Below are 16,302 nucleotides of genomic sequence, written 5' to 3'. Positions count from 1 at the left end.
AGTACAGGTTTTTCATCTAGGTCCTCTAGATAGTAGGCTCCTATTCTTGCTACGGAAGTGATCCGATATGGCCCCTCCCAATTAGGTCCCAGTTTTCCCCAATTTGGATTCTTAGTGGCCCCCAGGACTTTCCTCAGCACCAGATCTCCTATGGCTAATGGCCTCATCCTCACATTGCTATCATAGCCCTGCTTGAGTTTATGTTGGTAGTAAGCTAGTCGAACCATCGCACTTTCCCTTCGTTCTTCAATCAGGTCTAAACTTTTTTCCAACATCGCATCATTATTACCCGAAGCGAATGTACTGGTCCTTAACGTCGGGAACCCAGTTTCCAGGGGAATGATGGCCTCGGCCCCATAGGTCATGGAGAAGGGAGTTTCCCCCGTCGAACGTCGGGGTGTTGTCCGATACGTCCAAAGCACATGTGGCAATTCTTCCACCCATTTTCCTTTCGCATCATCCAGTCTCTTCTTAAGCCCATTGACTATTACTTTGTTAACAGCTTCAGCCTGCCCATTGCCTTGTGGATAAGCTGGAGTGGAATATCTGTTTCTTATTCCCAGTTCTGAACAATATTCCCTAAAGGCATTGCTATCGAATTGGAGTCCGTTATCTAAGACAAGAGTTCGGGGAATTCCAAATCGTGTAACAATGTTCCTCCAGACAAACTTCTTCACATCTACGTCCCTGATGTTCGCCAAGGGCTCAGCTTCAACCCATTTAGTGAAGTAGTCTGTGCCAACCAGCAGGTACTTCTTGTTTCCTATGGCTTTAGGAAAAGGGCCGACAATGTCCAGCCCCCATTGCGCAAAAGGCCAGGGGCTAGAGAGAGGGTTAAGAACTCCTCCCGGTTGGTGGATATTCGGAGCATATCTCTGGCACTGATCACATTTCTTAATGTACTCCTGTGCTTCCCTCCGCATGTTTGGCCACCAATAACCTTATGTGAGGGCTCGGCATGATAGAGACCTTCCTCCTGTATGGCTTCCACAAATGCCCTCATGCAATTCTTCCAGAATTGACTCTGCTGTCTCAGGAGGCACACAGAGCAAATATGGCCCAGAGAAGGACCGTCTGTATAACTTTTTATTCTCAGATAACCAGTACCGAGGAGCTCTCCTTCGTATTTTCTCCTTCGTACAACTTTCAAGAAATTTTAATATGGGATCCATCCAGCTTGGCTACAGACTAGCTTGACGGATTTGGCAAACCTCCCTTTCTGGTGAGGTGGGAGTACACAAGTCTTCGACGATAATCACCCGAGGGAAATTTCGTACTGAGGAGGTGGCAAGGGTTGCCAAGGAATCAGCGTGGGTATTTTCACCTCGAGGAATATGTAACACGTCAAAAGACTCGAACTCCGTTCGCATACGCCTAACCCGATCCAGATACCCTTGCATCCTTGGGTCTCAGGCCTCCAACTTTCCGGTCAGCTGGCCGACTACCAACCTCAAGTCTAAGAATAATTTCACTGCCTTTCCACCCATTTTATGGACCATGCTCATTCCCATTATCAATGCTTCGTATTCTGATTCATTGTTAGTAGCCGAGAACCCTAGTCTTAACGACTTCTCGATGATGACCTCTTCGGGGGATATCAACACCAATTCCAATCCTGCTCCCCGTTGGTTTGCGGCCCCATCCACGTACACTTTCCATAAAGACTCTCCTTGTGCGAATATTAGGCCAACCGATTTTTCATCCAAGTGATCTTGATTCCTACTAACTTCCTCGGGGCACTCAGCGAATTCAGCCACCAGATCGGTGAGGACTTGACCTTTTACAGAGGTGCGGGGCATGTATTTGATGTCAAAAGCACCCAGAATCGTGCCCTACTTGACAATTCTTCCGGTGTAGTCAGCACTTCTGAGTATGGACTTAAAAGGCAGTTGGGTCAAAATAACCACAGTATGAGCTTGAAAATAGTGCGGAAGTTTACGTGTTGCATGGACCACCGCCAGTATGGCCTTTTCTAATGACAGATATCTCACCTCGGCTTCATGGAGGGATTTACTTACATAATAAACTGGCCTTTGGACGTCATTGTCTTCTCGTATCAAGACGAAACTAACAGCATGAGGGGCTACCGCCAAATAGGCATACAACACCTCATCCACCTCAGGGCTAGACATGATAGGCGGCTTGGACAAGTAATCTTTCAACTGCTGGAACGCTTCAGCACACTCCGCGGTCCATTCGAATCCTTGCCACTTATGTAACAGGCGGAAAAAAGGACGACACCTCTCAGCCGACCTGGAGATGAACCGATTCAACGCAGCAGTCATCCCAGTCAGTTTCTGCACTTCTTTTGGATTCCGAGGTGCTTGCAAATTGTTAATGGCCCTAATCTGGTCTGGATTCACCTCAATTCCTCTATGGGTCACCATGTACCCCAAGAACTTCCCGGAACCTACACCAAAGGAGCACTTCGAAGCATTCAAGCGCAGCTTATGTTTTCTCAGTATCCCGAAGATACTAGTGAGATCCTCCACATGTTCGGACACTACTTTACTTTTCACCACCATATCATTGATATAAACTTCAATATTTCTGCCCAGTTATGGTTCAAACATTTTCGTCATCATGCGTTGGTAGGTAGACCTAGCATTTTTCAAACCGAAGGGCATCACCTTGTAATGGTAGTTCCCAATCGGGGTCACGAAAGTAGTCTTTTCTTGATCATCAGCGGCCAGCGGTATTTGGTGATACCCTTGGAAGGCATCCAAGAAACTCATCCTAGGGTGACCCACGGTCGCATCCACCAACTGGTCGATCTTCGGCATAGGAAGTGGATCCTTGGGGCAGGCCTTATTAAGGTCCGTGAAGTCCACGCACACCCGCCATTTTCCAGTCTTCTTTTTTACTACCACCGTATTGGCCAACCACTGAGGGTAAAAAACTTCCTTGATAGCCCCGGCCTGTTTGAGTTTAGCAACTTCGCTTCTAACTGCCTCAGCATGTTCCTTCGATGGTCGCCGAGGAGGTTGTCTCCTGGGCACCACGGCAGGGTTCACGTTGAGTCGATGACAAATGAAATTCGGGTCTACCCCTGGGGCTTCATACGGGTCCCATGCAAACATGTCCACATTGGCTCGGAGGAATTCCAGCAAACTCGCTTTCTCTTGCAAAGGCAATTTAGCCCCAACCTGGAAGAATTTTTCTAGATCATCAGCAACAACTACCTTCTCCAAATCTTCACACTCTACCCCATTGGCCAGCACGTCTGAGCTTGATACTGGGGACTTTAATTGCTATAACTCATTGTCGGCCGTTGCCGAGGTTTCTGCTTCTGGCCGATGCTGTATAGCCGCCACTAGGCACTGTCGGGAAACCACCTGACTCCCTACTATTTCCAAAACTTGGTCTCCGGATGAGTATTTCACCTTCTGATGGAGAGTAGAGGAGACCGCTTTAAGGGTATGAAGCCAAGGTCTGCCCACAATAGCCGTGTACGGAGAAAAAACATCTACGACAATAAAGTTCACCTCCACCACATCCGTGCCTAACTGCATGGGCAGCCTGATTAGCCCCATGGGAATGACCAACCTTCCCTCAAAACTTACCAGAGGGGAATCATAGGTTGTTAAGTCCTCTGGCTTCAACCCTAGCCCCTTGTACAAATCTGGATACATCACATCCACTGCGCTTCCCTGATCAACCATCACTCTTCGGACATCATACCCGCTAATCCTCAACGTTACCACCAAAGCATCCTCATGGGGCTGTATGGTCCCAACCAGATCCTCATCCGAAAAACCCAAAATCAAGGAGACACGCCTCTTGGCTCTCTTCACTGCTTGAGAATGATCCTCGGCCGGGGATCGGGACACCGACAACACTCTGGAGGGGCAAGATCCAGTCCTCCCCGGGGCTGCAAAGATAACGTTAATCGTACCCAGGGGGAGCCTTGATGAAGCATCCCCACGCACCTCGAAACCTGCTTGACTCGCCCTTCCGCTGGAGTGATGCAAGAGTTGCTTTAATTTCCCTTCACGGACCAACTGCTCCAAATGGTCTCATAAATTCCTGCAGTTATCTGTTGTGTGCCCATGATCCTGATGGTAATGGCAATACAAACTCGGGTTGCGTTTTCTAGGCTCTCCCGCCATCTTGTTCGGCCATTTGAAGAATGGCTCGTTCTTTATCTTCTCCAAAACCTGATGAACAGGCTCCCGAAATACTGCATTAACAACCTGGGCGTCCGCCGAGCCCGACTGCCCAACAAAGTCCCTCCTTGGTCGGCTGTTATTATAACGATCCGACCTGAAATCCCTCCTCTCCTGAGGGATCATCTTGGCCTTTCCTTTCCCCTGTAGTTGATCTTTTTCTACTCTTCTGTACTTATCTATTCTGTCCATCAGCTGGCGCACACTAGTGACAGGTTTACCCGTCAAGGACTTCCTCAAATCGTGATCAGCTGGGAGACCAGCTTTGAAAGTGGTTATAACCACAGGATCATTCTTTCCCTCGATTTCGTTAAACATTTCCCAGTACCTATCCGAGTAACTCTTGAGAGTCTCACCCTCTCGCATAGACAAAGTCAACAAGGATCCCAAAGGCCGAGAAGTCCTGCTGCATGTAATAAAGCGAGCATCAAAAGCCCGAGTCAACGTTTTGAAAGATCCAACAGAGTTGGCCCTTAAGCCATTGAACCACCTCATCGCCGTCGGACCCAAACTCGATGGAAAAATCTTGCACATCAAAGCATCATCTCTGGAGTGAATAGCCATCTTCTGGCTGTAATAGCTTACATGTTCCACCGGATCCGAATGGCCATCATACAGAGAGAACGTAGGCTAATGGAACCACCGAAGATGGGTAACATCGTCTATGTTCCTCGTAAAGGGTGACTTGGAAATTTGACTCAGGGCTTTGTTCATGGCTTCGTTTCCTAAGCCCCTGCTAGTTGGACTTCTACGCCTACGTCGATGGCGACGCTCCTCTTCAAATGAGAAGGTCTCGCTTTGCGGAGTTCTCGATCTCCGCCTGTAACTAGTTCCATCTGACTCCTCAGATGATGGTCCGGAGCAAGGTGGGGAACGTTCCCGCCGTGCATGGCGCAACTCCCTCTTCAAATCTGCAATCTCACGTTGCAGATTCCCATCATACTTCGCGTGGGAGACGTGATTCTTCCCCCGAGAGTGGCTCCTGGTAGTAGGAGTTGTACGTACACTCCCCTCCCGGCCTTCTCTCCGCTCAGGACTCCTTCGAGAACCACCATGCTGAGAGCCCCTTGACTCCGCCTGATGCAGGTTGACATCCTCCTGATGCGGTCCCGCTGCAGGGTGAAGTGGTTCCACTTCTTCCATCGAAAACGTTGTACCGGAAGTTCTATAAGCTAACACAAGCTCTTCCCACAGACGGCGCCAATTGTAAAGACACGATTCGTAACGAACCGTAACAGTGTTGGGTTCGCACGTAAAAAGGCCCAAACAATATGATTTGTAGAGCGTGGGTGTAAAGAACTAAGTTAACTGTGGTATCTCCAAAAGACTCACTCTCCCGTATATTAAAGGTCTAAAGTTGGTATTACAATCGTTTTCTTTGGTGATCAATAGAATTCTTTTTCTCTCCTTTTGCTCTTCTTCTTTTCTCTGTGTTTTTCTTTTCTTTCCTTTTTCTGTTTCGATTCCCCCTTTCGTATGTTCTTCTTTCAGTTTATATACCACCCTTTGCCTTCCATCCTCACCGCACACGTGTAGGTTGGGTTCGGAGGATTTCTTTCTGTCCCATCCAGCACCTCCTGGAACTTCCTATGGGCAGCTGTAAGGCTGCCTCCTTACTGTTCAGGTATTACCTCCACATTAATGCGGCCAGAGAGTTGGTTGAGAAGTCATTAATGCGGAGGTAGCTGTGACTATAGATATTTGTCTATCTTTTCCCTTTTACCCTTGGTCTGCAATCTTATCAGCATTGGTGACGTGACCCTGAGGCCCGACTGCCACAAGACTGCGCCCTACTCGTCCTCGGACGCATAGTGCCAAGGAGTATGGCGTCCTCGGATGAATACAGCACCTCACCCTCGTGATATTGTCCACCACCCCCTTCAGCAATTATCTTATGACCGGACTTGGCCTCCTCGGACGGATATGCATCCTTGGATGGGCCACAGGCCCAACAATCCTGACCTTAATGGACCTATTAATCGAATGGCCTCCCACAAATGTGATATGCAATCTTTTGATTTGAAATTTTACCTTTTTTGTTGTGAAGGCAATAACCAGTGATAGAACATCATATTATTTTTCATCTACTCAAATTGTAAATCACAACAACAAAAGATGTGTAAGCTTTTGCCTAGAATGAACATTGTAAATTGCTTCAAATGAGCAATAATTTGCTTTGTTGGCAGATTAAGAAATATTTGACAAGGTCACTATATATATATATATATATATATATAGACACACACACCTACCTTGGTTGACCAGCTCAAATCCTAATGAAATTTGTATATTCCTTTTTGTGTGAGTTATTCCTTAAAATCCAAAGCGAAAAGGTTCATTTAAGTTGACTAAATTTCTCTCAACCTGACAAAAAATGCATTTAATTTGATAAAAAAAAAAATATTTAGCATTTCTTAGAACGATGCACGGGTTAGCGACTAGTTATTATTATTATTATTATTATTATTATTATTATTATGGGTTTTAGTTAAGAGAGTCAATGCCATACTAGAGACTATTTCAGTTTGATTAAGGAAACAAAATATTTTAGGTACTGGTTGATACCGGTATACTATTTCGGATTTTACAAGATATATATAAGTTTTTTTTAAATATAAATTATAATATGTATAGGTTTAATATATTAGTCATTATATATTACCTGAGTATATATTAACATAAATAGTATATATTTATATTTAGAAAAAAAAAAATTATAATATTTACAATAAACAACAAGTGAAGGAATGAAAGAAAAATGAAAAAATATAAAAATATAAAAAGAATAAAAAAGAAAAGAAAAAGAAAGATAGATGCACACGTGATGACTTTAGAAAGGAAAAAGACATACTAATTTAGCTCTCATTTGAAAGGAGAAAATGGAATGGAATGAAATGAAAAGAAATAAAAAGAATAGTTTTAGAATATTTTTCCATTCCCTTGTTTGGGAGTTTTTATGGAGCGAATGGAAAATTCATCATTTTTTTGGGAATTTAAATGAGAGAGAATGAAATGGGTAAGAGAAAACACTTATTCCTTTCTATTCCCTTAAAATCTCAAATTTTCATCTCTCCCAAAATTGGGAGGAATTGGAGGGAATGAAATTAGATTTAATGGATTTTTTACTAAAACTCCCAAAATACTCCTATATATTCAACATTTTATTTTAAAATAGGAATCTAATAGTAATATTGTCATAAAATGATTTCATTCCTTTCCTTCTATGTTACTCCCAAACAAGGTTACTTACATTCCATTCATTTCCATTGCTTTCCATTCCTTTATTTTAAAACATCCAAACAATATTACTTAATTCGATTTCACTCCTTTCCATTCTCTTATGAACTCCCAAACGAAACTTAAATTGCCACACCACTCCCACTAGTGGTGGAGCCAAGAAATTTTTCTAGGGGGCAAGCTAAATGTAACAAAATTCTAAAGGAAAAAAAAAAGGTTGACAAGCCCAAATTCTAGGACCTTTTTTTTGCAAAAAAATACCATTTTGCTAACAATTTTGTTAGTTAGCAATATTTCCAAACTATTTAGAAAATTTAGCATCTCAAGTCATTGAGACTTAAGTTAACTGTAGCAACTCGAGTCTCTAAGACTCGAGTTCCATGTGCTTGCAGAGCTAATGTGGATTAAAATCAACGTGGAACTCGAGTTTAGAGACTCGAGTTCTAGTTCCACACTGAGTTCTTGTTCTTCCTTCATTTTTCTTTTTTAAGACTCAAATCAAAGATTAAGAAAATACTTAAAACCCATTGCTCTTCCTTCTTTTTCTTTTCTTAAGACCTAAATCAAAGATTCAGAAAATACCCAAAGGCTCGAGTTCCTGTAAATTTGGTTTAAAGAGAGAGAGAGAGAGAGAGAGAGAGAGAGAGAGAGAGAGAGAGAGAGAGAGAGAGAGAATCTGAGGTGGAGAAGTCATCATTATGATGGTGGTGGTTGGGGTTTCGTCGTTAGATCGAGTTGGCTTAAGAGAAGAGGATTTGGTTCGTGTTTAGAGAGATGAACTTGAGATCAGACCACTGCTGATGGTGGTGATGATGGTCGGAAGAAGAGCCAAGGAGGCTCGGCCATGGAAGTTTCAGAGAGCAAAGGCCGCCACCTGGGTTTAGTCTGAATCATCTCCTGGGTTCAATCCGAACCATGGGGTTGCTTCGCCTGGGGTTCAGTCCCAATCATCGCTTGGTTTTAGTCTGAACCATGGGGTTGCTCCGTTGTTGCTTCTCTAGGTTTGTTGTTTATTGTTGTTTTTGTTTTTGTTGCTTGCTTTAGGCTGCAATCTAGTTTAGAGAGAGAGAGAGAATCTGAGGTGGAGAAGTAATCATTATGATGGTGGTGGCTGGGGTTTTGCCGAGAGATCGAGTTGGCTTGAGAGAAGAGGATTTGATTCGGGTTCAGAGAGATGAACTTGAGATCAGACCACTGCCGATGATGGCAATGATGGTCGGAGGAAGAGCCATGGAAGTTTCAGAGAACAGAGGCTGTCGCTTGCGTTCAGTCCGAATCATTGCCTGGGTTCAGTCCAAACCGTGGGGTTGCTTTGCCTGGGTTCAGTCCAAATCATCGCTTGGTTTCAATCCGAACCATGGGGTTGCTTCGTTGTTGTTTCTCTAGATTTGTTGCTTCAAAGTTGGGGTTGGGAGATTTGAATGGCAGATGTTTTTATTAAAAATACAGAGGTGCTGACTAAGCTATATGCCTACATGGCTCTTGGCACTTCTTTTTGTACTATTTGGCAATTCATATGTAATTTGATTGCCTATGGGAAACTCGGTAGTTATCGACATGTAGGATAATATACCCATTTTTCGTATACTTTGTTATCTTGTTGTAATATGATCCTAAAAGAACTAACAACGAGAAACATACTCAAGAATCTTCCAAATGCAACAAAACTTTCTCTTCCAATTTGAATTAATTAGTAACCTTCATAATAGTGTGCTTAAAGTTCACAACTTAACTTGTAAATCACAATTGTAGTCATTATATTTTGCATTTTTGATTAGTAACCCTTCGTGATAGCCAACTGAAAGTTTACAACTTAATTTTAGTTAATTACAACTATAGTCACTACATTTTGTATTTGTTAATAATTCAATGACTTCAATCCTTAATGATGAGGAAATAAAGACAAATGAAATATCTTTTGATAATTTAGATTTCAAGGCGAATAATATTAATCAAAAAGCGCAGAATGCAACCAAAAAGATTTTTGCTCACTATTTTTTGTTCGTATCTCAAAAATTATTATGTATTTCAAGATGAAATTATTTAATGTCAAACTACACATCTAGGCTTTCCTTTAAGCACTTATTTGACCTTCCGCTGAAAAAATAAAATAAAAAAAGAAAAAAGAAAAAAGAAAAAAGAAAAGAGAAATAGTTACTATCTTCAAAGCTGCCATGCCCGAGGTAACCCAAAATCCACAAAGAGCTTGTCTAAGAAATCTAGTTGTGGGAGGATTCTCTGCAGAAATTTCGCTTGAGAATGCTAAAATTGAATCTTGAATTGCTTTTATCCCAAAAAAGTCCAATCTCATCACCTTCTTTTAGTTCCCTCCTTATAACAAATTCCTTGGTCCAATCTTCAATGAAGACATTGCTCCCATTTGTTCTCTGTTTGAAGATCAATTGATGTTCAGACTTGGTATCAAAATCCCAAACAACCACTTGTACCCCATACTTAGTTATGAAATCTTCAATATATTTTTGTTCTAACTCAACCAAAACATGCTTCTTTACCAAGTCTGTCTCCAAAAAGAGCCTCACCCATTGCTCGTTACTATAGCTTGCCTCAACCCTCTTCCTTACAACGCAAGTATCCTCAAACCCGTCCAATGAAGCACCTCTATGACTTTCTTCCTTTACAACTTTATGGCTATCAACTTTCTTTCTTTTGCTTATTTCACAATCTTGAGACGAAAAAGAGACGTTACTAGCAAAGTTTTCAGGTGATTTCCTCTTTTGGTTGATGCAATTAGGACCGTAACCCAACCTCAATTCTGTTGAGACCTCTTCCACTTCATGCTGGTTCTCGGTCTTAGATAGTTTTGCTTCACTAATCTGAGGTTTGCGATCTTTCTTTTCCATCGTAGCAAGAAAATTATAAAAGACAGGTTCTCTTTGTTTCCTTGTAGAAAAAATCAAATTAATCTGATCATTAGTTGGGATATTCTCTGTCATGACCTTGGAAGAAACCGATGGAAGTTCACTCTTTTTGCCATCTCTTAGTTTTTGATTTCGCTGGGCTTGTAACATAGCACTCCTTTGCTTCAACAAGGCTGCAACGGCTGTGTTTCTCTTCTCCAGCGTAGAAGAAAGCAATAAATCCAATGAAAGTTCACTCTTTTCTCCTCCTTTTCTTTGTTGGTTTTTCAGGTCTTGTAGCCTAGCATATTTATGCTTCAAGGCAGCAAGTTTATAGTCAATAGCTTGTCCAGTTCTGGGTTTAGAGAATAAACCCCACTCTGATGGGCACGGTAATGCACATGAACTGGGTATGGAGGACCCTGAAAATCCTTCCATCACGCTGAGAAAAATTTAGAGAGAGAGTTTAACAATTATGGGGGATGGTTTTTGAATGAAAGAGAAAGAGAAGGCAGTGTTGGAGTTAAATAGAAGAAGGGAATAAACGGTGTGGGAGATGTTCAATGCGAACACGGAAAACTAAAACTCAAGAAGTTTGTAATTTGTGTTTCCAAATCCTATTAGGAATTGGCTTAGTCGGTGGTTCTAATTTCTAACGGCTAGAAGAGCTGAACAGATGGGTGTGTGAATTGGGCCTTGATGACTTTTTTTAGCGAAAGAAACCCCACATACCTTCTTAGTATTTCTGATATAGAAGTTGTTTCCTCATCTAGTGTCCAAAATCCATTAAACCCTCTGCAATCTGACACGAGGGTTCTAGTTTTATCAGAAAGAACTTTCTACTGGTGCCTGGTGGAGTTCAAAAATTCGCTCTACTCACAGAAGGCATAGGCGAGTTTCTTTCTTTCTCACTCCTTGAATTTCAATATTTCAGAACCCATGTTTTATCATTTTTGCAAAACCATTCTAAATGGTGGTAAACACATTACTATAGCTCAAACACCAATTCACAAACTGGGTTTTCTTCAAAACCCATCTTTATCTTTATCTTTGAAATGCAACTACATTTCAACGACTGCAAATCAATAACCATTTTCAGTCTCATACCACATAAACACACTTGGGTTCTCACAAGAAGCTGCTCTATCAGCTTCCAAGTATGTTCATTTCGAAACCCCAGAGAAAGCAGATTCTGTGGTTAATTTTTTCAAGAACGGGTTCTCTCAAACCCAGATCTCAAGCCTGGTTAGAGGGGCAAAAATGGCTCACTACCACTGTTTTAGAAATATTTAGAGATTTACTGCCTTTTTTAAACTCGAGTTTGCATTGTAACTTGAGTTCTAGAAACTTGAGTTATTTGAAAAAATAAACTTCATATTTGTCGAAAATTTTTTATGGAACTCGAGTATCATAGGAAACTCGATTTCCTTAAAATCGAGTATCCAAAAAGTAGTAGATTCTTACATATTTAGCATTTATTGTGCAAACAAGGCATTATTATTATTATTATTATTATTATGGGTTTTGGGATTGGTTTTGTGGTGTTCTGATGTGGTGGGTTTTCGTGTCCCTGATGGTAGGTTGTAGGGGTGGGATGTGAGGGACAGTGCCGAGTTTGTATTTTTTTTTTTTTTGGGTTAATTTTTTAATTTTTTTAAGGATATTTTAGATTATTTTAATATAATCTTAAATAGAACATGTGATATAGGGTGTATTGTTAAATGTTGTCTTAAAATAAATAAAGTAACTTTTAGTGTGTTAAAATGACATATTTTAGAACACCAACATCAGGTGTTTTAAAAAAAATGCTATTTTGACACATCAAAAAGTTATTTTATCTATTTTAATACTATTTTACAATACATCTACATCACATATTTTATTTTAAGATTATAACACATTAAAATAATTTAAAACAAACCTCATCTACATTAACAAAACAAATATATTTATCAAGTAGGGAATATAAGAGAGAGAGAGACTGAGAGGAATAAAAAAATATTGTAGCAATTTAGTTAGCTTTTGATACATCTCATGAAAGTTTTTTTTTTTTTGGTATGATATGCTAAATGCTAAAAATTTAGCATTTAGCACACCTTATGCTACTGCTTACACATGATAAGACGGTAGAATTGCAAAACTGTGCTCACACAAACAATAAAATAGAATAATCATACAAGACAATTTTTTTAAAATTTTTTTTATAAGGAATGGCAATTTTATTTCAATAATAAATTTAAAATGGTGGTGAATTATCTAAATTTTCCTCTATTAAAGCCAAAGATAAGACTCCTGTTGCAGTGAAGCGTGATGGGCCAAAGTCTGCAATGCCTTGTTAGAGCACTAGCATCAAAGGTTGCAAAAATATGTCAATTTAACACATCATTTTACAATACACCATACATCACATATTTTATTCTTTAATCTCATACATTAAAATAATATTTACAACACATTAAAATAATATTAACTCAAAAGTCAGACCAATACAAAACACAACTAGTGACCACCACCACAACCACATAACCACCACATCCTCCACAACCCAAAACAAACCCAACCAAATACCCAAAACAAACCCATAGTCACCACCACAAACACCGAAATCCTCCAACAAATTTCAAATCTAAAAATTGCAAATAAAAATAAAAATAAAAAACTAAAATCTTCCAACAAGATAGAGATTAAAGAAGAGAGACGAGGGTCATCGTTGCGGTGGTGGGACTCTATCGTGGGTTTCAAGTCACCTCCTCCATTGTGGGACACCCAAAACTCTAATGCAGTGTCTGATATTCGAGAAGAGAGAGAAGAAAGAGAAAGAGATAGTAAGGTTTGAGAAGAAAAAAGAAAAGAGTAAAAAGAGAGAAAGAGAGAGGTCTGAGAAGAAAGAAGAAAAGAGAGAGAGAGAGAGAGAGAGAGAGAGAGAGAGAGAGAGAGAGAGAAGAAGAAGAAGAAGAAGAAGAAGAAGAAGAAAGAGAGAGGGAGCTTGAGAAGAGAAGAAAGGAGAAAGAAGAGAGAGAGAGATGAGCAAGAGCGAGAAAGAAGAAAGAAAGGCAAAAAGAGAGTAGTGCTGATACCATATTTTGCCTAGCCCCAAAATTGATGGGAATTTTAGATGTCAAATCAAATGTTTCATTAGTTATTTGGGTATAACATTAAAAACTTTTGAATACTTTTTATTTTAATATCCAAAAACCAAAATCAGGCTTGAATTGATTGAATTGTTGTGAAAATGGAAAAGTTGCTAGTTAAGAGTTCACCTCTAAAATGAGCTCTGTTATTTAAATTGGTAGTTGATTTCCTTCAAAATGCATATCTAACATGATTACTAAAGTTTGCAGGATTGCTCTGGTGAGCTGCATTTGGAATAGAAATTAATATTAGGCCATGCTCTAGGGATGTAGGCATTTACTTTCCTACTCTGTGTGCTAGCATTGTGCATGATGTGTGTATATATATACCTGCTCCCCACTTTTCCAGTGTGATTGTCATAGTCCGTGTCACCTAAGGCAAGTGATGCCTGATTTCCGCCGCAAAAGCAATGTGACATGTCACCGGATTTTCGTCGTGGAAATCTGGTACTCTGCCGAATGTCTTAGGAAAGCATAGATTGGGACCACACCCATTCAGAAGCCAAAACCTCAAAGCCCCCGTGCATGCAAACCCCTGAAAGCCAATGCCGAAGTCATGTTTTTACTGCCAATCTCAGAAAATTAAGGTTTTATCAAAACAAAGGACTGTCCTTGGACAAGCGTTGTGGGATGCCTAACACTTTCCCCACACGTAACCAAACTTCTAGACCTAAGAATCAAGATTTTCTTGCCTTCCATATTAGATTAGGAAAAACGCCCCTTTTTTCTTAACCTAGGATCAATAATAAAATCAACTAGAAACAAGTGAACAATCACACCTTAGAAAAACCCAATGATTGGTGGTGACTCCACTCAACTTAGGTAATCACCTAAAATTTGGCCCAGATTCCTGCCATAAAACCAAAGGTAGACCTACCTATCTCCATAGAGAAAGAGAGAGCACTCAAAGCTCCACGTGCGTGCACCACACCACCAATTCGAGAAGGGCCCTCCAACAGGGCCCCGCACTCGCGGGAGTTGTTGCCACTGTGAGTGGTCAAACGAAGGCCCACGACGGCGGTGGCGGTCTTTCCGCTGCTGCTCCTGATTGAGGCCAAGCGTCGACAAACTGGCAACTCCACTGGGGATCAATAAGAGTTTAGCCTTTAGATATTTTGATAAAACCATAATCTTTGGACATTGGATTTCGAAAACACAGAAATTGGCATTGGCCTTTGAGGCTTTCCTTTTGAAAAAGACTTCTACTATATCCTAGTAGACTATTTTTAAAAGAGCAAAAAAAAATTTCCAAAAAATCTTTTCCAAAAGGGAGGCTTTGAGGTATTTTCAACATGGGGCTTTACCGCTTTCTTCACATGCTTTACCTCTTTCCTCACATGCCTTACAACTTTCCTTCACATGCAAACATAGGGTAGCAAAATTTAATTTCCGCTACACCTTTATCTGCTTTCCATATATATATATATATATATATATATATATATATATCTACTGTGCTTTGAAAAAGTCTTTCCCCTTCATTAAGAATTGCATGACATATACACCCTTTTTGGGCCAAACCCGGGCTCTGCACTACTGGCGTAGTCACATCTCTTTGGGATTTCATCACCCTATCTACAGATGCCCAGACACACATATCGGTAGTGTTACCCATAGTTAGATTCGGGCTTAATGTCGTAGTTACTTCTAGGTCCATGGGTGGATAGGAGTTGCTGAAAAGGCTCCCTTAATCCTTCCTACCGTGTAACTTCCATGAAGGGAGGGGTATGGCAATTGAGTACCCTAGGACAGGAACAACCTACCAATTAAGCCGTTGCATACAGTTGCCTTAGTTATGTCAAACTCGTGAGGACTAGATCAAGCCCAGAGCCCACTAAGACTAGGTGAAACCTAAAGAGTGAATATCCAAGCCTAGGAAAGGATACCCTTATAGGGCTAGAGGTTAGGGGAAAGTGTCTTGTAACAAGTGCGCCCTTTTTACTTGTGCGAAAGAAATTGTGCTCTATTCCAGGTTCCTTCTATCATGTTTGCACAGCATCCATGATCAAACCCTAGGAAAAGCGACCTCGTTGCTTGTACATGTTAGATCACACCATATCCCTAAAGGTTTACAACCCTACAAGGGCACTAATGCATACACTAATTGGTTTCGTCACCTAATTGTGAAAAGATAAAATTTGTGGCAAGTGACTGAAACTCCGTTCAAGGGGGAGGTGCTTCCAGAAAACTGTCGAGAATCCCAAGACATCATGAGTCCAAGATTTCTCCCAAGAAAAATCCAAAAAAGATTGCTAGGAGGCCAAGGGCTCCCCCAAGAAATCCAAAGGTCCGAGAGATCCATGCTGTCCAAATTATCAAGAGGTTTAAGTGTCCAAGAGCTTCCTCGAGAAGTCCACATCATCAGAAGCCGAGCTTTTCCTCGCAGTTACATTTCTTTTATTGTAAAAGGCCCATCATTGGAGCTGGCAAACCCAGCGTTGTAAAAGCAAATATTGTAAAAGCATGTAATCAAAGAATTGGTCCTTCTCGCATTATTAAGCATGTTATGAAAGTTTCGATTACTTGCCAATCTTGTGCATTAATCTTGCATCATAGTAGAAACTCACCATGATAAATACCCAATCAAGAGTGCAAAGCCAATTTTTGAAAATGATAGGAGCATGTCCTTAAGCATTTTGTTTGCAGGGTAGCAATTCTCCAATAAAGGAATGATCTTTACCTGCTTGCATAACATTGAGAAACCCTAGGAGAGACGGTTCTAGAACCGCTTGTGCATTAGAACCCACCTAAGTCCTAAGGGTCCCTGACCCTACAAGGACATGCATGCATTTTTTGATATCTCCCACCTAATTGTGCAGATAATAAATTGGGTGGCAAGCAATCAAGTTTTTCCATAGAAATGTACAAGTGGCTAAGTTTTTCTTCAAAATTGTCAAAAAGATCAAACTT

General features: G+C 40.8%; 1 protein-coding gene across 1 annotated transcript; it reads right to left on the bottom strand.

The window, feature by feature from the left end:
- Positions 1-4,796: 4,796 nt before the first annotated feature.
- Positions 4,797-5,309, bottom strand: LOC115964774. Its single transcript, XM_031084026.1, has one exon. The coding sequence runs from the start codon at positions 5,307-5,309 to the stop codon at positions 4,797-4,799; it is 513 nt and encodes a 170-aa protein (XP_030939886.1).
- Positions 5,310-16,302: the final 10,993 nt, after the last annotated feature.

The sequence above is a fragment of the Quercus lobata genome, chromosome 10 (genome assembly GCF_001633185.2).
Source record: "Quercus lobata isolate SW786 chromosome 10, ValleyOak3.0 Primary Assembly, whole genome shotgun sequence".
NCBI lineage: Eukaryota > Viridiplantae > Streptophyta > Magnoliopsida > Fagales > Fagaceae > Quercus > Quercus lobata.
Note: the sequence above shows the minus strand (reverse complement) of the source record. Positions and strands in the feature narration are given on the sequence as shown.